Source organism: Etheostoma cragini, chromosome 16, assembly GCF_013103735.1.
Source record: "Etheostoma cragini isolate CJK2018 chromosome 16, CSU_Ecrag_1.0, whole genome shotgun sequence".
NCBI classification, from domain to species: Eukaryota; Metazoa; Chordata; class Actinopteri; order Perciformes; family Percidae; genus Etheostoma; species Etheostoma cragini.
The window spans coordinates 11,648,220-11,673,917 of NC_048422.1; the positions used below are offsets into that span (position 1 = coordinate 11,648,220).

At 38.4% G+C, this 25,698-nt stretch overlaps 1 protein-coding gene and 1 long non-coding RNA gene across 4 annotated transcripts; both read left to right on the forward strand.

Annotated features, from left to right (window-relative positions):
• The first annotated feature begins 498 nt into the window (after positions 1–498).
• LOC117959099 (calcium/calmodulin-dependent protein kinase kinase 2) lies at positions 499–18,632 on the forward strand. 3 transcript variants are annotated; one of them, XM_034896008.1, is made up of 18 exons: positions 499–784; positions 5,201–5,498; positions 6,007–6,348; positions 7,679–7,726; positions 8,665–8,718; positions 10,315–10,366; positions 10,543–10,676; positions 12,083–12,119; positions 12,288–12,309; positions 12,419–12,507; positions 13,475–13,674; positions 13,895–13,948; positions 14,078–14,151; positions 14,645–14,732; positions 15,644–15,775; positions 16,207–16,310; positions 16,449–16,502; positions 18,414–18,628. In XM_034896008.1, the coding sequence occupies exons 2-18, from the start codon at positions 5,268–5,270 to the stop codon at positions 18,484–18,486; spliced, it is 1,788 nt and encodes a 595-aa protein (XP_034751899.1). In that variant the 5' UTR covers positions 499–784; positions 5,201–5,267; the 3' UTR covers positions 18,487–18,628. The 3 variants fall into 3 exon arrangements, with proteins under 3 accessions (XP_034751899.1, XP_034751901.1, XP_034751900.1); XM_034896009.1 differs by lacking the exon at positions 499–784 and adding an exon at positions 820–1,072; XM_034896010.1 differs by lacking the exon at positions 16,449–16,502 and having other exon boundaries at positions 500–784; positions 18,414–18,632.
• A 628-nt stretch (positions 18,633–19,260) lies between these two features.
• Positions 19,261–21,602, forward strand: LOC117959104. Its single transcript, XR_004659880.1, has 2 exons — positions 19,261–19,639; positions 20,105–21,602. It is a non-coding gene; the product is annotated as an uncharacterized LOC117959104 (long non-coding RNA).
• The last annotated feature ends 4,096 nt before the right edge of the window (positions 21,603–25,698 follow it).

Sequence of the window (25,698 nt, forward strand, 5' to 3'; positions counted from 1 at the left end):
TTGGTGACCACTTGTTTTTTCTCACTGCATGCCGGATTTTATTGTTTTTTAAATGGCTACTCTTAATTTGATCACCTTTAGTTTTTGGCATTCTACCTGCCACATTTTTTTGTGCATGCATAAACGAATCAAAGTTAAGAAATGAAAATGACTTAACTAGGTTGGTAAAATTCACCAGTTACACCTTGCATGTTGTGAATGCGTTTGAGCAATGTCTGAAAATTACTCTATTGTAATCAGTGCAGGTTGCTAGTGAAAATGTAAACATGCACATTTTTCAGCCGATGTAACACCAAACGTACACTTTTCACCACATGTGAGCCAATGTGCTTCAGTGCAACAAAAATGTCCCATTTTTTGGGATCAATAAATATCTAACTCTCCAATACACCACAGGAGGGAGCCATTTGGCCACAAACTGATAGCAGAAATCCCCAAGAACACAAGTGTTTTGGAAGACGGTCGTGAGTGAACCAAAAAGGAGAACAAAAGGTTGCCCAACCAACTCCGCGGATGAATGCTTTAATGGAATCGTATTGCTGAAACTATTACCACTGAGTTAACCCAGTTGCCAGTTTTGCTCAACACTTCCGCCATGTGAAGCACGGGACTCGTGTAGTCATCTGGATTGGTCCATCGGTCAGTCTGCTACATTCTCTGTTTCTCAAACAGCTAGCTAGCTGTCGTAGTCCAGAGGCTACTTAGCGTTACTGTAACGTTACACCGCGTCTGAAGAAGAAGAAACCTCACCATTCTGACTTGTAGGCCTAAATTACAAGCTAAGGTAATGTTTTAGTTTTTTTTTGCAGATATAATTTGGCTTTTGTTGTCATGTGCAGCGTTGACATCGGGCGTAATGTGGACGTTACTCAGTCGCACTAGCATCCTTGACTCATGCCCAGCAACATCTGTATCTTGACAGTTGAGACAGCTGCTAACGTTAGCTGAGCTGTTTGGCTTTGAAGCTCAGCGCTAAGTTAGCTTGATGGCACCTCAAACGACGGTGACACTCGTTTCTTCTGTGGTTTTGTGACAGCGTCGATGAAAAAGACTGTACAGTCAATTCTCAGTTGTGAGTATAAGATTATCAAGACCATAATTGCACTAGGGAAGCTAACCATTGTTTATATTTGAGTTAACGTAAGAGAACGAGTCTTGGTCTATGGTTTGATTGCGTAAACGTTTAACGCAAGTTAATATAGTCTGTATATGTGGATTGTAATGTAAAAGGTTGCTGTTGTCTTTTTTTAAGAATCCGAAGTTGCATGTCCTTAATGAAAGATAGCATCCTAAATTAATTTAGGACCCTAAATGTTTTTTAGTTTTTTTAATTGTCTCTTTCAGTATTTTAATTAGTATTTTTGAATGTGACCAAATCCGTAAATTCTTTTTGTTTGTTCTTTTAGTTAGAGCTCTAATTAAAAACAAAAAAATCCGTAAATTTAAAACAGGAGTTGCAGAATTGCTGATCAAGATGAATGCCCCATTGTGATATAACGCTAGCTAGAAAATTTACAACACTAGTGGTGTGGTTAAGATGCCAATTTTCAACATTTTCGGACAATTAATAAACAAAAATAATCCTAGCAGCCCTATGTAGGCCAAATCTGTGAGGGATTTAGAGTTGATAATGAGTAAACAATTCTAAAGACTATTTTACAACATTGACTTAATGTGGTGCATACTCAACTTGGAGTTGACTATGTTGACTTTTGGTTGATACATTGATTAGAAATGTCAGTTTCTAAGTACCATTCAGCTGTGATAACACAGCAGTTAAGTTGGTCGAGGACACTCATCCCTCCATTTACAGGAGCTTATCTCTTACAGAGCTCCGCAGATCACTGACAGGGTTGCCCTTGTTGATCTTTTAATGAAGCTGGGGAGCCTCCTCTGCTCCAGAAGGGACTGTGGTGTACTTGTATGTCTATGGGACTGTGTCTGTGTTGTTATTAATGCTGTATGTGGCTTGGACCTCCCGCAAGCTCTGATAATTCCTCTCTTCCCCAGATAGAGAAGGTCACGTCAGTCATGCAACTTTTGTCATGATAAGAGTTGCAGTGCGTCATCTGGAGCAAGGCATCTGTTGGTGTTTGATGAGGCTCAAATCTATCTACTTGTTCTTCGTCTAGCTGGTGTGATCACCAGGGATCAGGGAAGTTTAAGGCTGTAGCTAACAGTTTACTAATCCATTAAAAAGCATCTATGTCTAGGAACTAGACTTTGGGGCTACCCACCAAGGTTCAGCTTTTGTCCAGCCCCCCCCTTCCTCCCTAATTTGTGGGTTAGTTGTGTCAACGTTCTGTCAAAGTAGTTTTCTCAGGTCTAAGGTAAGGGATTCTGATGCTATTAGTGCTTACACTCATAGTAGTTCACAGTTTCAAAAACTCACTTCCAATATAGTGGCTAACTCAGACTGACTCTAAACTCAGCTAGCATTCAGCTGCCTTTTGTTGAATTCTCATTCTACTGCTAATCCTGCCGGTCAGATAATGAATGCAGACATTAAACCACCAAAGACAAAGTGAACTAATGTCTAACTGATATTCAGGGCTAATTTCCAGACCCTGCTGGGCGGAGAATGAGATTTGCAGTGATGTTTTGTGTCATGCTATAAGTGACAGTTTTCCATCACCAATGTAGACACTGCACAGAAACATCTAATTGGAAATGGGCCTAGATGTGAGCCTTACAATTTAACGGATTTTGAAGTAGGTTAAGTTTGGTAAATTGGCTCTCTTTTCAGGATATTAAAAGCCTACTGTAGCTGGTGCATTGCAAGTTTCATCCAGGGTCATGTCTCTATATGTTGTACTCCATTGAGGCCCATTCTACTTATCAGGGCACATTGTGTTGCTTTGGTGGCAGTGATAGTGTGCGTAAACGTACAACTGGATTTTTAAGAGCTTCCTTTTTTTCAGATAAATGAAGGATCATTTCAACTGAACAAAGTGTCTGCTTTTAAGAATAGTCATGAAAATGGCACTACATACTGGGAAAAATATATCATAGACAGACTGAGGAAAATAATATTATTAGGTCTCTCTTCCAAAGATAAGCAACATTCCTAACCCAAAGCCTTTGCATTTGATACTGGGAATTGTAGGAAATTTGGCTGGAAGAAACAAGAAATTGTCAAGTCTTATTTTAGTTGCTTTTTGTTAGTTAACATAAATGTCACTGGTTGTGTTAAACGGACACATGATATTGTCTCATATCGATGACCGGTTCCTGAATTGAATCAAATCCAAAACGTATTGAGGCAGACTTTGCGATATCAACTAATATTGTATAGTTGTCCAAAGAATCAATATAGTATTGCATCAAGATAAAACTTGTGTGTCATACAATTACACCCCTAGAAATGACGATGCCGTGAATGTACAGCTAGAGATCAGGCAGTCAACAAGACCAGGAAGTTAGTCGCTGACCATTAAAACAGTTCTGCTCAGTATGAGTCTCTTTGTAAATGTGTGGTGGTGATTCTTACTTCCTCTTTGGGAGTTTACATCGCTAAATATACGCTGGCTATGGAGGTAGAGAGGCCACCTGGAGTGGGAGTTTCTTCCCACACATAGCTCTCATTCTCAACATGGCGGGAGCTCTCGCTGTCTTTTTTTTCTAATGGCATTCCTTTTGTTTTCCTGTGTCTGTGAGATTTGCTCAGCTCCCACACAGACAGTGCCACAATCCTGTCAAAACCATGACGGAAATCAAGAGATCCTCTCTGTCTCTTTCTCTTTTTGTCCCTCCTTTCCGTCTCTATTCCTTTCGTGGATAAAGTGCAGATAACAAGCTGAGTGGACTTGGAGATATTGGTTAGATGCTGTACATATTGTACATGTTCTATTACTGACATCAAAAGCAGACTGAACTGTTGCTTTAATAGACATGTCACTTTTGTCCAATTTTGAGCTGAAGTTTGTGATACGAGACCCGTTTGCATGCATTCATTAGCACTTAACAGAATGTGTGAAACAAGTCCAGACTCGCGGATGTGGAATATGGAACGAGCTGTATCTACGTATGTTTCACAGGTCATGTTTTTTTTTTTTCTTCACACCTTTTTATTACACCCGCAATTTGGCTCATGCTAGCCTGTCAAACACTGTGCGCCAGTTGTGTGCAGAGGTAATTAAGCATTAGTTGTGCATATACATTTTGTCATACTTTGTCACAGCCCTAAATTAATCTTGGCTAAGGAGATATAATTAGTCTACCCTCAGATTTTGTTTTCATGGACTCCCACTTCACAGTTGCTTTAAGTCCGTTCCTGCATGGCCACACTTGTGAAAAAAGGTTTTACATAATACAAAATTCACTGGGCATTGAGATATTATGAGGAGAATACTTCAGGTAGGCCAGGTTGGTGTCTATCGATATTTGTTCTTCCTACTTGCATGATATATGGTCTTTATAGGGGTATTGATCTTCAGTGGTCTCACAATTTAATTGCATTATCTTGTCAACAATTCAATATCACGATGCACCATCTCCTCAAATTTAATATATATTTTGTAATGGGAAAATTACATTTCAGCTTGATTTCATATATCCTTCTATAATAGGCATGTATTATTATTCATATAATTATTCACAATGCTTTTCAGGTTAGAAACGCTTAGTAAGTATTCAGAGAGAGAGGATCAGAACCACGGAGGACTCTTGACTGATTTCACACCGATCCAACAAAAACTGAGCAATTTTGAACAGTAGGGGTAAACATTTCCTCTCCTGCCGTACAGAAACTTTCACAACAATCCTGCCAAAACGATTCCTCTCTCGCTGTACAGAAACTTCCACAACAATTGTGACACATGTTTTTCATCCTCAAATTTAAGCAGTTAGATATAATGAATAAACAATTGTTTATTGTCTTTCACTGCGTCGATGCAGAATCGTCCACATCCGCATCGCAATGCATCGATGCAATGATTCAATTCGACACCCCTAGGGGAGGTGTTGTTATATTACTGTTATATCACTGTTATTACTAGATTTTCAAAAGAGTAGTACTCTTTTTAGGGTAGCTTTTTAAGGATAAATCAGAAGGTACTCTTTTTGTCCATTGTCATTTTGCTCTGCCCTACTCAGTACTTTGCACCATTAAAGGTTAATGGTTAATAGGGCAGATGTCTGAAAGGCCAGTAATTATTCTCCCCATGTATTTTTTATTCTGTAATTTGCCCTTATGTTTAAGGCACCAATTCCCCCCCGAGTTCCCCATCTGATGGAGCAGTGGTTGTCAGTCTTTGTGAAGAGACACCATGTTTCCCTGTCACGCAACTCCTTGGCCCGCTGCTGAGCCGCCGGCCCCCTGCGATCATGCACCCCCAGCACAGCCCTCACAGTCCCTGCCTGATCTGCTGTGTAGCTGTCCCGCTCCACCTTTGAACACCCACTGTGAGACGCCTTCCCCAGACCCCATGGAGTCGCTCATCGTGGTCACAGAGTACGAACCCAGTAGACCACCTGGAGAGGCTGGGGGGGAGGAGGAGGTAAGATGAAGCTCCTAATCTGGGTTTCAATTGGAGCCTAATTGGACATGTGCTGGATGAAATGATTGCTTGACACATGATGAAACATGGCCATAGTTCTTTTTTCATACCTCCTAGACTAATCAAATCAAGGAGGAAGTTAGTGTTCTCACTTTAAAATTATATCCCATGCATTCGTTTGTGTTTTGTAGATCCATAAATGTATCTAAATTTAGGAAACGTTAGCATTAGTGGAATCGACATTTAATACACCTGTCACAGTCATAACATAAAACTAATACAGTTTAATTCCCTTCCCAAAGGTATTTTTTTATCAATTATATTTGTTTGTGTTATATTATACATGTATTGATGGCATTGTATCTATCAAACGGCTTTGTTTCATATCAAATTAATACAAACAAAATACTACATATTTACCGTCCTATAATGCCTATACTTAGACAACATTACATATGTGACCATGCAGTAAGAAAAATAAATACGATTTAATTGCATGACATCTCAGGTTGAAGAAATGGACAGTTCAAACACGCCCACGTCAGCTTCCTCTGTGGCGGCATCTTTCCGGACTCCTTCCTGCGACCTGCTGTCCCACACAGTCGGCCAGTCGAAGGCTCTGCTACCCGAAAGCCAAGAGCAAAGGGGAAGATTAAACCTGTCAGACCGGAAACTATCTCTGCAAGAACGCTCCCAAACTGCAACGTCACCCTGCAGCTCACCGGGACTCAACGGGCGCTACATTTACCCATCGTTGCCCTACTCTCCCATCACATCACCACACTCCTCTCCACGCTTGCCCCGCCGGCCCACGGTGGAGTCCCACAGTGTTTCCATCACAGACCTCCAGGTATGGTTAAACCTTAAGGCTAGTACCGTTCCAGTGTGTGAAATTTAAGCCCTTCTGGAAAGTTGATTTTGCTGCTTAAAATGTGTCCCCAACAAACAATACGTCTAACACCAAACAACCTTATAAATAACAAATGAATCCCAGGAAGTTAGCTAATATGAGGCTACAGCCAGAGTTATAATTGTGATTATATAATTGATTGACTCCGCACCATCTGACCAGTGTACTCCCTTAAGGGCTGCATTGCATACAGTGTTACACATGAATGAACAGACTAACTAATGTTCACACAGAGCCAGGCTTGTGCTTCTTTCGAACATCTGTTTAGTTATGAAAAATATTCAGCATCATACTTGTCTGAAAGTAAAGCAGAACTACATGTGCATTTGTCTTGAAAGCAGCAACACACTCAGTGAAGACTTTGTGGATGCAAAGGTAAGGTGTTATGGTCTCAGTAGATGTAGATAGCAGCTGTGATCCCTGTTACACATAGATGCAGAAACCTGTAAATATAGGTAGAATCTCTCGTAGGGGCTGCAGAGGTTGTCCTATATTCAGAGCCTTTAGCATGATATACATGTTTACATATTGTAGATGTGGAAAGAAGGTTAATTTCGTGAGCCTTGACGTTACTACAAGTAAAGTCTCATGTAATGCTGGTCATTGTAATTCCTCTTAATTCTATATTCACACATCATCTTACTCTCTTTTTGGCACTCAAATCTTTTAATAATCTAGTTTAAAGACCAAAAATCAATCAGCTGTTAATCAAGAGCTGGTTAGTCAGTGCATGCCTAGGTGTTTGTCTGACTCATTCTCTGTAGGCTGGGTTCATGGTGTTCCCAACACTGCATGTGTTGCTGTCACTCATTGTTTTAAATTCACACTTGCTTTTCACCAGAAAAAGAGTTGACACACCTGTACGAGACTAGTTACTTCTTAAGTTTTCTCTAAAGACTACAAAATACACTGCAAAACTGTGAAAGCTTGGAAAAACATCCTTCCTCTCAAAGAACAAAGCTGTATTTGTAGAGGTTTTACGACGGGGGGGGGGGGGGTTGACATTGAACTGGGACAGTGATTGCAGAGTCATACTGACACCCTTGGGTACACTAAGTGCAAAATACTGCACTCATGATTTTTGGTTGGAAATGTAAAAAACAAATTACCATTGCACTGCATTTTGAGTGCCGTTCTTACAAAATCACAATTTTGTAAGAATGCTCATGATGTATATTCTGTTGCTGCTAAAATAGCTGATGTGATTTATTTTGAAAAGAAACCATTTCTCCTCCTCTCTTTGCTCTTGCCTCTCTTTCCTCTCTTCAAGGACTGTGTTCAACTCAACCAGTACAAGCTGAAAGACGAGATTGGAAAGGTACCATCAGAGATAAACTCACTGATTGCTCCCTTTCACTGACTCTTACATTTTTCTTCTCCCTTCCGCCTACTGCATGTCTGTCAAGTAGCACATATCATCAAGGACATTCAGTAACAGTCTCTGCTGTCCTCTCTCCCGGCTGTCCTCATTTCCCAAACTCTGTGTAAACTACCAGACCATGGGAGAGTTGGAAGATGGGTGAGAGGCTGGTATAAATAGCGCTCTCTAAGGGTTGTGCGAGGCTTGGTAGTGTGTGTGTGTGTGTGTGTACTTTGCATGTGTTAGATTGTGGATTTCATAAGACAGAATGTGCATGACCGCTGTGGATTTCTGCATGAAGGTAGACATGTTAATTTGTTTGTGGTTTTGTGTTCAGCTGAGACAATTAGAGCCTTTCAGGGCTGTTGGAGATGATCCTGTTATCAGTTCATCTCTGGGACTGTAGGACGAGCTGTGTGCTGCCTCTCCAATCTGCTCCCCCAGCAGGAACAGATCCTGCTCTCGCCCGCCCCCCCCTCTCTCTCTCCCTCCCTCCCTCTCTCTCTCTCTCTCCCTTGCTCTCTCTCTCTCTCTCTCTCTGTTTTTGGGCATGAATTTGCGCACACAGGCTACTAATTGGGCCTAGTTTTTATCCTGCATTTCCTGTGTGGGCAGGGGACCTTGATAACATAAACCAGATCCAGTTTCCTTAATTAGCCTGACATCAAAAATGAAAGAGAGAGGGGGAAATAATTTGAATTTCTCTGTTCTCACCTTGAATCTGCTTCTACTCTTTCAGTGTACACTGTCAGCCCACACACTTCCCTTGTGTGTGTGTGTGTGTATTTGTATTTATTTAGATTGCGTTGCACATAGTGTGATTTTCACATTGAAAATGACAGCTGCTCAATCTCACTTTATTGGCTTCTATTCCATTTTACTAATTCCGGGACCAGGGCTCCTATGGTGTTGTCAAGCTGGCTTACAATGAGGATGACAACACTTACTATGTGAGTTCTACATGCACACACAAATACAGATGTGATTTCTTTCTAACTATTAACACAGTCTCTGTTTTTTCTCACAGACCCACACACACAAACCTCATAATAATCAAACCCTCTTCGCAAATTTCTGGTGCGATTTCATTTGAATCTTCCACGTACGGAAATGTCTCTAGTTAACTGTGCCTTGCTGAGTACTGTTATAACATAATTTTCTGTTTGCTGGTCATGATTATTTTTGCAATTCTCATTAAACTGCATGATGTTGACAGGAAATGACATGGGGATTATTTTAATATTCCTCCCAAGTGACAAAGCCCACATGTCGCATTGAGTGATTATATCATTGCCATAATAACTGAAGGAAGTGAGGCTATTAAAAAAAAAAAAGTCTATTTCTCCAGAACAGAGGAAATATCTACCAAACAATGTAGCTGTCACACATTTGGGCTTTTTGTTCAACCCTGCCTTGATGGTTGTCAGCAATGGTAATTGTTCAAGACAGCAGAAAATACAATTCAATATGCAGAAAAAGCTAAACTGATGATGGACCGGTAGACTAAATGCTTAAAGGGATAATTCTAATGTTTTGAAGTGTGGTTGTATGAGGTACTTGTCAGCCTAATACCTAGTAGAGAAGACCCCCCTGTTTGGAGAAGCAGGCGGGAGCTACAGGAGCTAAGCGATGCACTGTTGTGTACGGGGCAACAGCATTGTGTTACTTTGGTGTTTGGATTCACCATAATAACACAAACAAAAACAACGATCGTGTCAGCAGTAGACCAGCATACGTCATTCAACAACACTTCAAATGTTCTCAACTATTGCCTTTAGTTCTATGATCTGGCAGTCCAAAATTAGCTGTTGAATTAGATTTTTAAAATCATCTATTCTTTGTGTCTATCCCCTCCTTTTTAAAAGGTTTTATTTAGCAATTACACTCACTTAAATGACAAATGTCACAGTCCTGTCACAGACTTAGTACTGTGGCAGAAATTTATTTAGCCCTGAAATGTGTTTGCCATGCTTGTGTTGTTTATGTCCTTATGGTTTTTACTGTTAAATATGTTCAATCAGAAAGCGGGGCAAATTTTGACTTGTGTATTTAATTTCAAATTTTAAAATGAAGCCGGTGAAGTTAGCTAACAAGACCCAGAAGTCCATCAGTTTTTATCTATATAGTCCAATATCACAAGTATGCATTGTCACATTTTCTGGAGTATTATTTTAAGACAAGGAGGCATTGTACATTACATGTGTGCTTGCATTTCAGTCATTTTGCACCAGGGTTCTTCTTTTGTAAGTCAAGCTTTTATACGTTTGGAATCCTTTGTGCTGCTGACGCTGGTCACTGTAAGTAGTCACAAAGGATGCTCAGGGTGAGGAGAGTGATGGAATGGTGCTGGGATATTCATTTGTAGGTGTGGGAGTGGGTGCACTGTCACATATTCATCACGTCACTCTGCTGTGTCTTACTCTTCTCTTTTGTCTACCTTTCTGTTTATCTTTCTCTGGATCTCTTGCCTATTGGCTCTCCCGACCCTCTGCCCATCTTCTCTTATCCCCCATCTGTCCAAATCCATCTCCTGTTCTCTCCTGCAGGCGATGAAGGTGTTGTCCAAGAGGAGGCTGATGAGGCAGGCAGGTTTCCCACGTAAGTTTGGAGCTAGGGGCCGATGACTTAAAACAGCAGAGAGCACAGTCTCTTGTAATGCTCCAGTGGGACATGAACGCTGCAAACCAATACTGAAACCTTGTTATTTGTCCCATCTTGTTCTTCTACCATCTGTGACTCATGCCCACCCACACTGTCGCCCTCTCCTCTGTCAGGAAGACCTCCCCCTCGTGGAGCAAAAGCAGTCCCTGAGGGTCCCCCTCAGCTCAAAGGACCCCTGGAGCGGGTCTATCAAGAGATTGCCATCCTGAAAAAGCTCGACCATTCTAATGTGGTGAAACTAGTAGAGGTAGGTACATTTTGACAGTTTACATTTAGTCTGAGATTTTCCTAAAAAATGTTTTAAACTGAATTGTGTGTTGCGGTATCTGCAATTAGGGGTGTACGATTCAGAAAATGTCACGATTCAGTTCCAATTTTTAGGCTCACCATTAAGTTCAATATTGATTTTCAATTAAAAAATTATTCTTAATTAAAAAAACAATTCATAGTATGTAAATGTAGTTACTTTTCCCATGTATGTATGTATGTATGTATATATGTATGTATGTTTGTATGTATGTATGTATGTATGTATGTATGTATGTATGTGCTGTATATTCATATCCATATTAATCATGTGGATTTGTTTGTTAATTTAAATGCTGTTATGATGCTTGTGTGTTATGTCTGTGAGCTCCTGGACCTTGAATTTCCCCGTGGGGATCAATAAAGTGTCTATCTATCTATCTACCTATCATGTGATTGCAGTAGACGTACAATAAAAACATTATTTCTTTCTTTAAAAAAAAATCACGATTCAAATACAAATCGATTTTTTTATATAATCGCGCTCCACTATCTCGAATGTCTTCAAACATTACATTTTCCAATCCATAGTAACTTTCAATTTAGGAAGGAACAAGTGCAGGTATTATATCTGAGCTTGATATCAGGCCTACTCAAGCTAAACCTGTATATAGTAAAACAATCATTCATTATGCCTCTTCTCTCTAAAGAGCAACAAAGGGATGTTGCCAACTCACTAATGGAACAATTTGAACAGAAGCCTCAGCAGAGGGTCACAGAAGGAAGGAAAAATCAGTATCAAGACAACAATCTCCATTATTTCAAATTGCATTTTGCAGAACGGAGTTTGGGAGTAGAAATGACTGAAACTGCCTATTTACCATAATGCCAAAGGGAAATGGTCTGAATGTCCACCAGATCTCCCAGTGCAGAACAGCACTTACTGTATTACTGGATGTAAAATAGTGTGGCAATACTTGAAAACTAAAGGAGATATTTCAGTAAAGGAATGGATGGATGAACTAGCCAAAATGTCCTCCTCTGAAAGATTATGTTTTAAGATTATGGATAGGAAGGATATTTACATTTAAAACAATAGAGGGCCCTTTTGATAGTGTTACCTGATGTGCTGCAAAGCGCTACCTTTTCCAAATAATTAAAAATATAAAATAAAATATGTACTACATGACATGAAAAATGTCATATATATGTATATGAAATATGATTTACTATTTAATACATACATATCAGGTAGAATAAATTCAACACTGTTATACAGCCTTATAAAGAGCCTCAAATACAAGAAAACTGGTTGTGTATTTGTTTTTAATGCATACAAAAGATGATCTTTTGTGTGTGTGTGTGTGTGTTTACACTCATTTACATTTCTCTGTGATTTGGTGCCAGGTTTTGGATGACCCCAGCGAGGACCATCTGTACATGGGTACGTTCCAGACAGACAGTCAGCCCTTAGAACCACACACACACACACAGTCACACAGTCATGAATAAAGTAAGCATACAACAAAGATATTGGAAATCCATCTTAAAAGATCTTGTTTGATTGTGTCTTTGTAACTTATCACTTACCTCATCTTTGTTTCTGTTGCAGTTTTTGAGCTGGTCAAGCAAGGGTAAGCCAAGCCTCTTTCAAGGTCATGATTGTGTCACTGGAATGAGCTCATTGTTTATCATTGCTAATTGTGTGTGTGTGTGTGTGTGATTCTCTGTTTATGTATTTAGGGCTGTGATGGAGGTGCCGACAGATAAACCTTTCAGTGAGGACCAATCACGATTTTATTTCCAAGATCTGCTCCGGGGAATCGAGTATTGTGAGTCTTCTAAACCTTCTTTTCATCTCAGTCTGTGACGGGACGCTAGAGCATGAAGAATGGGTGATTAGGGTTGTGTATCTATCCCTCTTAGAGGATTTTTTATGCATCCTGACACACTTTGATGAACACTGATCCAGTTCTGATCCCAATGCATTTTAATATGGAATCACCATTAACTATAAAGGAATAACAAAAAGGAAACTTTACTTTCTTAATTCCCCGACCTAGATTGAAATAGTTTTTGTTTGGTGCTTAAATATCATCAGACACTGGTTAATACACAATAATATCCCATAATTAGCTGTACTCGCCTGTATTTTCTGATATCTTCCATGCAATAGAGATCAAGGTGTACTATATACAGACTTCTAAATTAGAATAATATAATCCTGCTATCAAGATATAGCTGTTTTGTATCTTGATCCTTCTTTATCCTACAATTCATCCATTCCTTTTACATAAGGCCTTCGTCTGTGCTGTTCTTGACTGTAGCCACCCACAAGGCTCATTTCACATCAGCTCAGTGGCTCTTAATGTATTTCAGCACAGGAGGAGAAGTGTCGTCTAGGAGACTACTAAGAGGGGGAGAGGGAGGGCTCTGCACCAGGGACACTGAAACTGTCAGAACCTTAAATCTTTCTCATTATAAGTAACTGTAACTGAACAAGGCTTCGTAGTTAGGTTAAGAAATATTTTTTGATTGCTGCAATTGCTTAAATGTTTATCCAACTACTTGTCTAAATGCACTGCCAGTGATTCCTCCTCAAGCCATTTTTATGTTATCATCATCACCAAGCCAAAAACCGACGTGTTTACAATTTTAAATTAAAATACTGAGAAGATGAAAAGGTTATCTTAAGACCCCTCTGTACGAGAAGGTTTATCATATCTCGCCATGAACAGAATTCATTAAATGGGATCTTGTTGTTGTAGTCATTTTAAAAAATAAATCATTTATCAACAGTACATTACCAGAGGATCATCCACAGAGATGTCAAGCCGTCTAACCTGTTGGTGGGAGAAGATGGACACATCAAGATAGCAGACTTCGGAGTCAGTAACCAGTTTGAGGGGGCTGATGCCCTCCTGACCAGTACAGTGGGAACCCCTGCTTTCCTTGCCCCTGAAGCGCTCTCTGAGACCAGAAAGAACTTCTCTGGAAAGGTGAAGAAACAGTTGGCTAACTAGTGCCCTCTGGGGGATGATTTACAGAAATGCACATACCTTTGTTTTTTGGTAACTAAATCTTTATGAACACTAGTACTTAGTATTCATATATAATTTACTGTCTGTAAACGGACTGTGGTACAGTGGATTTCAATTATCATACATTGTAGGAACCATTTCTTAACAAAAACTCTTTGTTGTGTTTTTTATCATGTAGGCTTTGGATGTTTGGGCCATGGGAGTAACACTTTACTGCTTCGTCTTTGGAGTTGTGAGTGTATGCTTTGGCAAAAATAAATACAGTGAACATGTGGATTGTTGCTTGTCGTTTTGGAGTTTTTCCCAAATGACAATTTGCTAGTCTTCTATTGAAACCAAGATCTTTTTTTTTCATTCACAGTGTCCATTTATGGACGAGCGCATCGTCAGTCTTCATCAGAAAATCAAGACCCAACCTGTGGAGTTACCTGAGCGGTTAGTTCTGCTTCTCCAATCATCTTCTACTTTGCAAAATGTATTTAAATCGGGGTTATATGTTTTGAAAAACCTGGAAAAGTTGTGGAATTTGAAAAATGCAAATTTCAGGCCTGGAAAGGTTTTGGAAAAAATAAAAAAACCCGGAAAGTTTTGGAAAAGTCATAGAATTATTTAACAAAGCATAATAATATGTGATTAATATAAAAAAATCTTTTAATTAAACATGTTTTTCACGTCTTCTTAATCTTAACGTTCTATTCAGGGCGCAATGTTACAATTCCACTATGAACCACATACATTGTCATTTTTTTTATTGTTAAACCTATGAGGGTAAACATTAACACAGATTTTTATTCTTATTGTAAAATGTCGACTGAGATTTTCAGGAATAAATAGTCTTTGAAATTTGCCAAAAAGTATTGGTTAAAATGTGTAAGAACCCTGTTAATTGTGACTTCATCTGTAGCCGTGATTCTTTTTGTCTCAACAGTGCTGATATCTCAGATGATCTCAAAGATTTGTTGCTAAAAATGCTGGACAAGAATCCAGAGACCAGAATATCAATCCCACAGATTAAGGTAAAGACTCACTTTCAATTAAGATGCTGGTTTCCATTATTTTGCATCAAAGCACATTTGCTATTACATGGAAAGCAGTAAAAACCACGTGACACAGAACTTTATAAGGAAGAGTAATGTCTGTGTAACTGGGTTTCCATGAAGAGTAGTCTATATCCACAACGTTCCACTTTCGGGATTGCTTTGGTGCCACCGGAAGTTCCACCAGAAGCCCTTCTTTTTGGCTAGATGTCCGTTATCTCCCGCTTTCTTTGTGTTGGCGTTGTAAACTCCGACCAATTTCTGAGGATTTAACTGCTCCTCAGATCTCTGCAGGGTAAATCCAGACAGCTAGCTAGATTATCCGTCCAATCTGAGTTTTCTGTTGCACGACTAAAACAACTTTTGAACGTACACAGGTTCCACCAAAACAAGTTCCTTCTCAAGGTTATTTTGCAGCAGCACCGGGTCTCTGTCCGGCGCCTACTGCTGCCCACAACAATTGGTTTAAAGAAATGCCAATAAACTACAGCACATTTTTCTCCCATCCTGGAATGCTGTGTGGACTAGCCAGACCCTCTTCCGCGAGCTGTGGAGGAAGGTCTAACAATGCGAGACTAAATGAAGAGAGACCAGTGCATTTTACAGAAAGTCATCCTGTGAGCTGCACATGAAGCTGTCTTGATAGTGATGCCTCAGTGACAATGTGCCGTGGTGTAATACAAAACCTTTGTGGTTGGAAGAAAAAAAGGGTTTGTCAGCTTCAGATCTTGGGCAACACTACACACAGTACATGACAGTCCAATCTGTTTTGTAGTGTTCATAATTTAAATATGACATTAACGAGAGTCTTTCAGTAATGTGTTTGTCAAAAGATTGTAACCTGTGACCTGCATAGCTTAACTTGATCTACTCCTCATGTTTCCATCCAGGTGCACCCATGGGTGACGAGGCACGGCGCTGAGCCTCTTCCCCCGGAGGACGACAACTGTTGTATGCTGATTGAGGTGACTGAGGAGGAGGTGGAGAATTCTGTTAAACACATCCCCAGCCTGGCTACAGTGGTGAGATTATGAACTTGTTTTTCTCTCATAAAAAAAAAAAAACTTTCATTAATGAACAACACAGTCATGCCCAAGGCTAATTTGTTTTTGCTTCTGGTGTAATTAATATCTCCAATGGGTACAGTTTGTTTTCAATTCAGCTACCCTGAGAGATGCATTACAACTGTCAGATGTCACCTACTGAGACATGACTGAGAATGATTGCTTTTTGCTGGATTAATTGGTTATTCCCTGTACATTTGTCTAGTAAGAACAATAATATATCATTACACAAGTGAGGTTCATAAAATAAAAAGTGTTGATTTTACCATAACCGCACCCTTTTTTTTTTACAACAGGGCACTGTTTAAAATCAAAGTCAAGCTTTTCTTTATCCAATTTCTAAGCATACATTTTGGATTTGTATATTATTGTTCACTCTTCTTTTTTAGATCATGGTGAGAACTATGCTAAGGAAGCGCTCCTTTGGGAACCCCTTTGATTGGGGCCGTAAAGAGGAACGCAGCAGTTTGTGTGCTCCAGGGCAAAAGCTCACGTAAGGATTATTTACAGACACATTCGAGATTCAAAACACGCTGTTGGGTCCTTTTTCCCTTTCGTACAGTATAGCCAGCTAATGTTTGTCAACTAGTTTGTCAAGTATCATTTCTCTTCTCCCTCTCCTGCCCTGCAGGAAAGGCAGAGCAGGCAATGTGAGATACTGCTACATTCATTGTAACCAACGAAGGTAAATAACTTTAGCACAACTCCTGCCTGCTGTAGTACTGTTTAAAGGTCCCATATTATGCTGTTTTCAGTTTTATACTTGTATTTTGGACTATTTTGAGTTTCAACTAGAACATGTTTAAAAAACACATAATTGTTCTTCTACTCTCTGTCTGAATATACCTGTTTTTACCCCCTGTCTGAAACGCTCCGTTTTAGTGCTTGTCTCTTTAAGCCCCCCTCCCGAAAAAGCCCAGTATGCTCTGATTGGTCAGTGTTTCCGGGTCTCGACGGAAGGGCTGGAATGGCACTGTAGCAGAACTGTCTATCTATATATAGAAGGGCTGCACATTATATTATTTTTTATTGTCATCGCAATATCAACAGGCACAATATACACATCGTGAAAGACTGCACATTATATTATAATATAATGTTAAATTTGTTCAACAAAATAATTTTTTTGATGATTTTTAAATTTAACAACACAACTGTACGGAAGTCCTGATGGCTTCTTTAAAGGCACAGTTTCTAAATACGAGCTTTGTGCATTTCTCTGGGGATTGAGCATTTTGATACTTTCTCAGAATATTTATAGCACCTCTTCCTGCTGTATAATTTTAAAAAAAAGTGTCACTTTCTACAATATGGGACCTTTATGTGCTAGATAGTATACTTTGACACCCCTGGCATGATATAAGCAGCTGTATTTCTTAATATTGCTTTAATGATCAAATACACTTGTGCATCGAGTGTGTAAACTAGGCTGTGCTAATATAGTTTTCAAGTCATCTTTGGGAATGTTGTGCTGTGCTCTAGAGCAATGATCTTCACTGTTTATTACTTTTTTGAAAGTTTTCCCCCCCCCCCAAAATTACAATATTCCTGAAAACATGATTCCAACATATTATTAGCAAAGGTAAATCGGTCTATTCCATAAAAACAACAACCTCAACAACAATGATGATACGGTTACTGGCCTGTAAGGTAGCCACTATGGTAGCCATCAGTTAAGCTTATGTGTTGTCAACATTAAAACATGATTTTATATATGAATATGTAAAAAAAATATTTTAGGGCACCATAAAAGTGTATGTTTTTAAGCTTTAGGTCACCCACCACGTTTTTGTAGTTCCTGTTTACTATGCAACTCCATTTACAATTTGTAGTACGGGGTCCTTGATCGTCTCTCTTTCAGGTTTGGGGTCCTTGGCCTAAAAAACATTGAAGACCTCCTACTCTAGAGTCTATAGTACTTGGAAGCTGATTTAATGTATTTTCTTTTTTGTCTAAGGGTGCTTTTGGTGAAGCATGCGCTGTGTAGTGCAGAAAATCCCATTTGATGACGTACTGTATTATAATAATCAAAGTTATTTAAATAGTTAAAGCTAAATTTGATTATTTTGTATCAACAAGGCCATGACAAGTGACCAGAGCTTATCATGTTCTGGTGTTCAAGTGTTAATGTGTTATCAACTACATTTAATAGTGGTACACTTAATAGAAACTTCCAAGAATTGAATCAAGGCCTGTCTGACAGTCAAAACAAAAATAGCATTTTCAAGTCTCATTCACTCATTCATAATGAGCCCAAAGCATCCATTTATGCTTTTTTAAGTTGTTTTTTAATCCTATGCATGAAGGACTTGTAAATATATTTTTTTGTCTCTACTTGACAAAATGATTGACACCTTTAATAAATTGTTTCCCCATTTTTTCCCTTCTCTTTATTTTCTTGAGTTGTCCCTTGTGTATGCTATGTAAACTTGTCCTCCAGCAATTCCTTTGTGCTCGCTGCGTCACATTATGTTACAATTAAGTGGTTGGTTTCAGTTCCTAAACATAGCTTAAGAGTGTTATTCCTTTCTCTGTTTAGGGATACAGGCCCGTAGCAGTGTGTTATCTAAGGCTGTGTCTCTGGTGTGTTACTTAGGAAACAGGAGAGCGGTGATGGCATGAGAAGTATGGACCTGCCCTACGTGGGAGAGGATGAGGCTCTTTCTTGATGCAGAGGGTTCATTATCCACGCTGGTATCTGCCTGCCTGCAACCACACAGCACACACACCCCTTTACGCACCATTTTATACTGGCTGCTGACACCTGTGTACATTCCCCGGGAAGGTGGACAAGTCTGACCGATGCAGAAACAAAGACTAACGATCTAAGAACAACACTTTGAAAGCTTTTATTCCGTTCTCTCCTCTTAAAAGGCTCAGTTTGGGGTTTTGGGACTTGAGACCGCCCCATGGGAACCTTCCATTATAGGATCTTCCTGAACCTGGAACCTGTCTTCAGCTCTTACTGCCCAACCCACTCTCCTCCTCCTACCCTGCATGCATTTATAGCCCTAGCATGCTTTGTCTCAGGCTTCAACTGTACAGTTTTGTGTTTTATTGTAGTCTAGCCACTTGTGTTTCTCCTTGTCTTTACATGACAATTCTTTCAGGTATACGGGGCATGAGAACAGGAGTTGGTGATGGTTTTTGGGGGTTGGGATGGTTTTTAACCATCACCTTCGATATTCTCTTTAGCAGGGCAGGTTTCTTGACCATGATTGTCTGGTTCACTCTGCTTCAGATTAGCAGTGCTCAGTTTTGTAACATATTTTAGAGTGAAGATTCTGTAAAGTTTTCCCAAAATGAAAAAGCAGAGTGAAAAAAAATGTTTACTTCATTGAATGCATGTGTTTACTTTGCTAATATAAACACTCTATAAGCTATTTATGAACATTTGCACGCTCATAGGCGCACTTAACACAATTTTTCTTTAAAGAAAAGCTTTAAAACAGTTTCTACAGTGCTTTGTGAACAATCAAATTCCTCTTAATAGCAGACAAGTTTGCATTGACAAATAATGGATTTTCTTCTCCGCAGCTAGTTCTTCTAGGGAATCTTTGTATGATGTTTAGGTGTATTTTTAAATTCATAGAGGTACAACGAATTAAGTATTGAAGGTACTCATCTACCAAATGCATATAGAAAAGCAGAATGTGTTGGTGTAAAATTATTCTGTCTGAAATGGTTCAAATTGTTGTTTTTATTATTTAAATTGCAAATAAGTTATCTCCAGTTACTTGGACAAACAAGGTTGTGCGTTGAGATGCAGAGCTTCAACTTTCATGTATTTGATTCTCTTCTCAAAGTGGATGCTTGTATGTAGTAGGGGTGTGCAAAAAAAATCAATTCATATACAAATCACAATTCGAGCTCTACTGATTCATAGAATTCCAAAAATCGATTCATATTTTAGATTTTGTTGTTGTATGTCTACTGCAGTCACATGATTGGTAGCTAGATAGATACTTTATTGATCCCCAAGAAGAAATTCAAGTACCATTAGCTTACAGACATCATACACAACATACACAGACATCATAAAAGGGATGTTATAACAAATAACAAACAAATCCACATGAATAACATTGATATGAATACATATATACATACAGAACACACATACATACATACGTACATACATACATACATATATGGGAAAGTTAACTACATTTACATGCTATGAATCGTTTTTGAATCAAAAATAGATCTTAAATCGAATTGTGAGCCTAAAAATCGGAATTGAATCCAATCGTGACACTTTCTGAATTGTACACCCCTAGTATGTAGGCTGAAAACAGAAAATAATGACCTCAAGTTAAAATTGTGAATGTTCTTGTTTTATTTGTTTTTATATTATTAAGAATCACTGGTGTTTTATAAAAGCACACATTTTTAGGACACCAAAAACTTCAACTCTGTCTAACTTTGTAAAGCATAGTGCAGTAACTTAAAAGAAAACAAACCTTTAAACTATTTATTCTTCACTAAGTTGTGAGAACTGGCCGAAGTCAGGTTTGAGATGGAAGCATAGTGCAGCTGCAGACTTATTGTACAAATCTATGCATGACATATCTGTAGAGGTGCCAGTTTTGATCGGAATAGGCTGCTGCAGATATTTCAAATTAACTATAAACTACATTTTTATGTATTCATTTGTTACACTTTACATGATCTTTAAAGAGAAAATTAGCATTTTCCTTCTTTTTTTCCTATTGTTTAACACCATGTTTTTCTATTTGATATTTTGATATATTAGTGTACGGCTTTTAATGCATCTCCAACATAGAATATTGGCACAACAGTAATTATAACATTTAATGCTTCCACATTACATCAGCACTAATGTGTTGAAGGTATAAGAAAGGGACTTTGGATTTCTTTTTACTTACTACTTGCATGGCACTCTAAAATGCCTGTTTTCTAAGACTAGTACTATGCATATGATGTGTTTTTCTCAGTATGGTGCAGTGGTACGCCCTGGCAGATTGTCACGTACAGTGGCTGGATGAGGAGGGCTGTATGCAGTTGACTGATTTTAATTGATTTTTGCTTACCCAACGAGTTTTCCAGAAAGATCTAATTAAATTGTGCTCCTCACTGTGGAGTGCTGCAGATAGATACAGGCACTCTGGCTGTATATTTCCATAAAACTATTGCACTGTATTTCTAAAAGGTAGAAGTCAATGATGATAGCCAATGATCTTTAAAAAACCTACAATTTAGCCAGAGAAGTAATTGCAGAAATGTCTCCAATTTGTGTTATACTGGGAAATGTTACCTCATTAAAACATGCTTTCCACACAGGTATAAGAGGTTTTACGTTCTGACATAGCGGACGTTGCATTTGTTATCCAAGATAAAGTTTTTACCTTAAGAAAAACAAGACCGCAACTTCACTCTTTGGTCTGAATTTCTTTCCACGACCAACAAGAATGCACTGAAGGACAGTTTGGGTCTGACTGACAAGTGCAAACCACAGAAAAGCTGTATGAATATTTTTCACATACGACATTTAAACTTGTAGTTGGTTTGAAAACAGCTGTTGCCCAGTCTTGTCAGAAGGGCCTAACCTTTATTGTTCACACGGTTCGCATTCTGTAAATTTATTTCATCAAGATCTTTGGAGGTTCTTTTCCCCTAAATGCATGCCAACATACTGAACACATACCAATGTATTGTTATAGCATGTAAGGTCTTTGACAACAAAACGGGACCTTTAAATTAATTATTCTATACAAACTGTATCATGTTCATCTTTGAATAAAATAGTATTGCCTTTCTGCAATGTTTTTGGCCTGAATGTTGTCTAGCTTTGTGTTAACAGTTCTAGAAATACACCACTAGTGTGTGCTGTGTACCATAACATTTCAGAAGCTGTCTCTTGGGAGCTCACAGTTTGGTCCTTTTTTGTATATGACGACAGCAGATTTTCTACATTTGCCATGTTCTGCTTTAAATTGAATACATTTATAATGCTTCTACATTGAAACTATACAGATGAATTGGGACAACAAGAATTCCTTGTTAGTTTATGTATGTTTACATTGTGTTTATGACACTATTTAGACATGTGCTCAGTGCATTTTCTGATGCTACTCCTTTTTTTAAATTGTGTTTACATGAAGAAAGCTGCATTTAAATGCAGAAGTTAATACCTTAGTGACTGAAGATCTAGTTCCTCTAATTGCCACTAGATGCTGACATCGAGCAAACTGAAAAAGAGTCCAAACTGTGTGCAAAAGAAAACAAAAACAAAAGTTTGACCTCATTATCCTGAGTTAGACTTTAGCCAAACAGATGGGTTTCTCTCTTTCTTAATGTTCTATTAAAAGAGAAATGCTGTTGAAATGAAGTTCCTCAGAAGTGCTACAGGGGTTTGTGGGTTTGTCAAATGCATTTACATTTCTTTCATAGTAATGGTGCAGCATATTTACATTACATTACATCTCGGTGTTACCAATGTCCATTTAGAAAATAACTAATTGTAGAAAGTACATGATTTTGCGTCCTTTAACGATTCAAATAAGAAGAAAGAGTATGTTAGAAATAAATCCATGATTAAAAGTACCAATAATGAAAATGTTTACTAACTCCCATCTACTAGGCTAGGCGATGCCTTAATCAACCGTAGAATAGTTTTCTTAGTTTAATCATTGTGTTGACTTTGATTTGGCCTTTTGCCACCTGCATTTTATGTTGCACTTGTCAGTTTTTGGTTTGGAAAATATGTCAACATAACAATTTGACCTTCAGTCTCCACACTTCAGAGGGTTTGAACCATCTTGGGACACTGATCTCTTGGGATAATTTCATAGCATTGCTGTTCATCTGTCCAAGTGGAATGACTGATAACTTTTAGGTTCTCATTCATTTCGACAGATGACGTGTTTCTGTTCCTCTTTGGTGCTATTGAAATTCATGCTAATATAAATATTAAATATCAAGTTAATATAAATTATACGCACCAAAAATTAAATGTTATATCGGACAAAAATGGGAATTGGACAAAATTATTTCTGTGCATGGCATCAGTGGGAAACTTTGTTTTTATGATACTAAAATCCAAGTAGAAACCACTGTGTGGGGCGCCCGGATAGCTCAGCTGGTAGAGAAAGTTTACACACGCATGCTCTAGTAGTCAATTAAAAAGAGTAACAAAAACACTTTTGGAAATTGATCTTAATGCTTTAATTTGAAATATTTTAGAAGATCCATCCTTTTAAGGACACAAATTTTCTTTGTGAATGAATAATATCTTGTTAATAAATAAATATTCTTCTGTAAAATACAGGGGGCATACACAGCCCAATGTCAAAACTGGCCTTTAAAATAAAAATCTGCCTGCTTCTATGGGAATTTTACATAGGGGTTTGTAAACTTATGCCCTCTGTATTTTAAGGAAGAACATTTATTTATTTACAATACATCATTGATTCACAAAGAAAAAGTGTGTCCTCACATTTTTAATTAAGGGTTATGATAAATTTCCATAAGAATTTGTTTTTATTCCTCTTTTTAATCAACTTTAGCATGGGTGTGTAAACTTTCTCAAGCCACTGTTAATATAGGTTTGCTCCTCAATGCAGCGGGCCTGGGTTTGACTCCCACCTGTGTACCTTTGCTGCATATCATTCCCCCTTTCTCCCCCTTCTCCCCTTTCTCCCTTTTCATTTATTCACCTGTCCTGTCAATAAAGAACTACAAATGCCCAAAAAATAATCCTCAAAAAAAACCTTGCTGTTTGTTGCACACAGTAAACCAGTGAGTTATAAATCTCATAAATGCGAGGGGCCTAACAACAAAAGTTGAGCATCATCATTACACAAACAGTCATGAACATCAAAACATCAGCAGAATAAATTCCAAAGGGCAGGTTTGAAATTGGTCAAGGCTCCGGGGCTGAAGCCGTCACAAATCAGGCTTCACTGTAGAAAAATTGTTCATCATATAAGACACAATGTAAATGCAGCTTAGATGCCACTTTGGGTCTTGTGGTGTTATGCTCCCAACTGAGGTACATAAGGGAGCTTAAAACCCAACATCAGCATTAAGAAGTGCTGATTGGGACAGAATCTGAGCCTTCAGTCCTCATGCTCAATTAATCGTTTACCTGCTGCAGGCCGCCCAAGGTTACAAAAGAACAAAAATGGCAGTCCAACTATTCAACAAAAGGCTTGCTCAGGGTTCTGTGAAACCACACGCTCAGACCTACTTCTGCAGATGAGATGTTTAAGTTCAGTGGTACCCATTTCTTTCAGTACCCCCACCCCCTTTCCCTGCTTCAGTACTCCGTATCTGTAGTCTGCCTAATTATTGCTGGCTGCTCTCATAACATCATAACATCAAAACTTTGAGCAATTAGAAAAGTATAATAAAGACCAAAACAACCTTTCAATTAGTAACAGAGCAAAACCAAATGAACTTGCTTCCAGGGCTACACTTGGAAAGATTAAAAGACTGTGTGAATTATGCTATAAAAAGCCTTTAAAGTGAGATAAAAACAATTTTGAGCCACTTGACATCAGTCAAGAACGTTAAAGATACAGGAAGTAGCTGCTGAAGAGAAATGAACATGCAGCACCATATCTTAGTCAGACTTTGTACATTTCACATTTGAATAATAAAGTATTTGTGTGATGTAGTATTTCCATAGGAAAGGGAGATTCAGAGATCAACACATTGTTTTTAAGTCTAAAGTCCTTTCTCAGAATAACCAATCATTTTAAAATTCTAATGCAAGTGTTCAAGTTGATACTGGGAGGAAATATAACACTTCTCCAAGAAGGGTAAACAGAAGTGGAAGATTGACTCACAAAGAGCTCAGTTGCAAAATACTCACAATCTCAATATCCTTACTGAACATATTGTTAGCAGATGTGAAATTCTTTATCTGGTTTGCCTAAAGTTGAGCCATTTTTGAAATACTAATCCAGATCTAATCCACTAGAATATGCTAATGTGATACAAAATATTGATTATTGTGAACTAGAATGAGTATAAAAAAACTAAAAAAACAGTGCTTGATATGTGCCCTTTAATTCTGCCCAAATCTCAAATAATCCATGTTTGAGTTGAGACCATGTGGAGTCTTCAACATGGAATACACAGCTGGTAGGCTACATATTAGGGTTGTTGATTTTGGTATTCTAAAAAGATTAATAGTTAAACAAAGCCCACAGGCTTCCAAAGCCAACTTCACTTCACCAGCAATCAGTGGTGCAAATCTTTTAGTATGTTTGTAGTGTGGTATTTCTTTTTAATTTTAGTCAGGGGTGGAATAAGCACCTTAACTCAAGTACAAGTGCAATTTTGAGGTACTTGTACTTTTTTTGTACTTAAGTATATCCGTTCCCTAGTTTCTCAGTTACTTTGCATCTTCAGATTCATATATAGCCTACATAATAAATAAATAAATAAATAAATAAAGATGTAGGCCTAATATTGGGGATTAAGATGAAACTGTATTGATCCATGTGGGGGAAATCAATTTAACCAGCAGATAAATGAACCACACCAACATCAAATGTATACTTTAACGCATAAACATTATAATCCAATGATCAGCATAGGCTATAATATAACGTTACATTATTCTGAAATGTGCCAATCTGCCTAACGAGTAGCCTAAGTTTGCTATTAACTAGTAGATTGTGTTATAATTGACAGTACAGTAAATAAACTGTACCAATACTCCCATTACTGCTGGTAATTCACTCCCACTCCGTCACTGGCTGTAACATATATCAAACGCACCCTTCGTAATTAGGCGGGGTATTTAAACTTCTACTTGTCGGTGCAGCTGTAACGTCATTAACAAGCTAACCTAGCAATAGCCGCAATGTGTTGATTCGCGACGTCTTTGTGGAGGAATACTGTACTCC

Bases quoted from the DNA above. Each gene is read 5' to 3' on its own strand.
- LOC117959099 (XM_034896008.1), top strand. From the start codon at position 5,268: ATGTTTCCCTGTCACGCAACTCCTTGGCCCGCTGCTGAGCCGCCGGCC. The intron at 5,499-6,006 runs GTAAGATGAAGC...ATGACATCTCAG, and splicing joins AGGCTGGGGGGGAGGAGGAG to GTTGAAGAAATGGACAGTTC. The intron at 13,675-13,894 runs GTGAAGAAACAG...TTTATCATGTAG, and splicing joins GAAAGAACTTCTCTGGAAAG to GCTTTGGATGTTTGGGCCAT.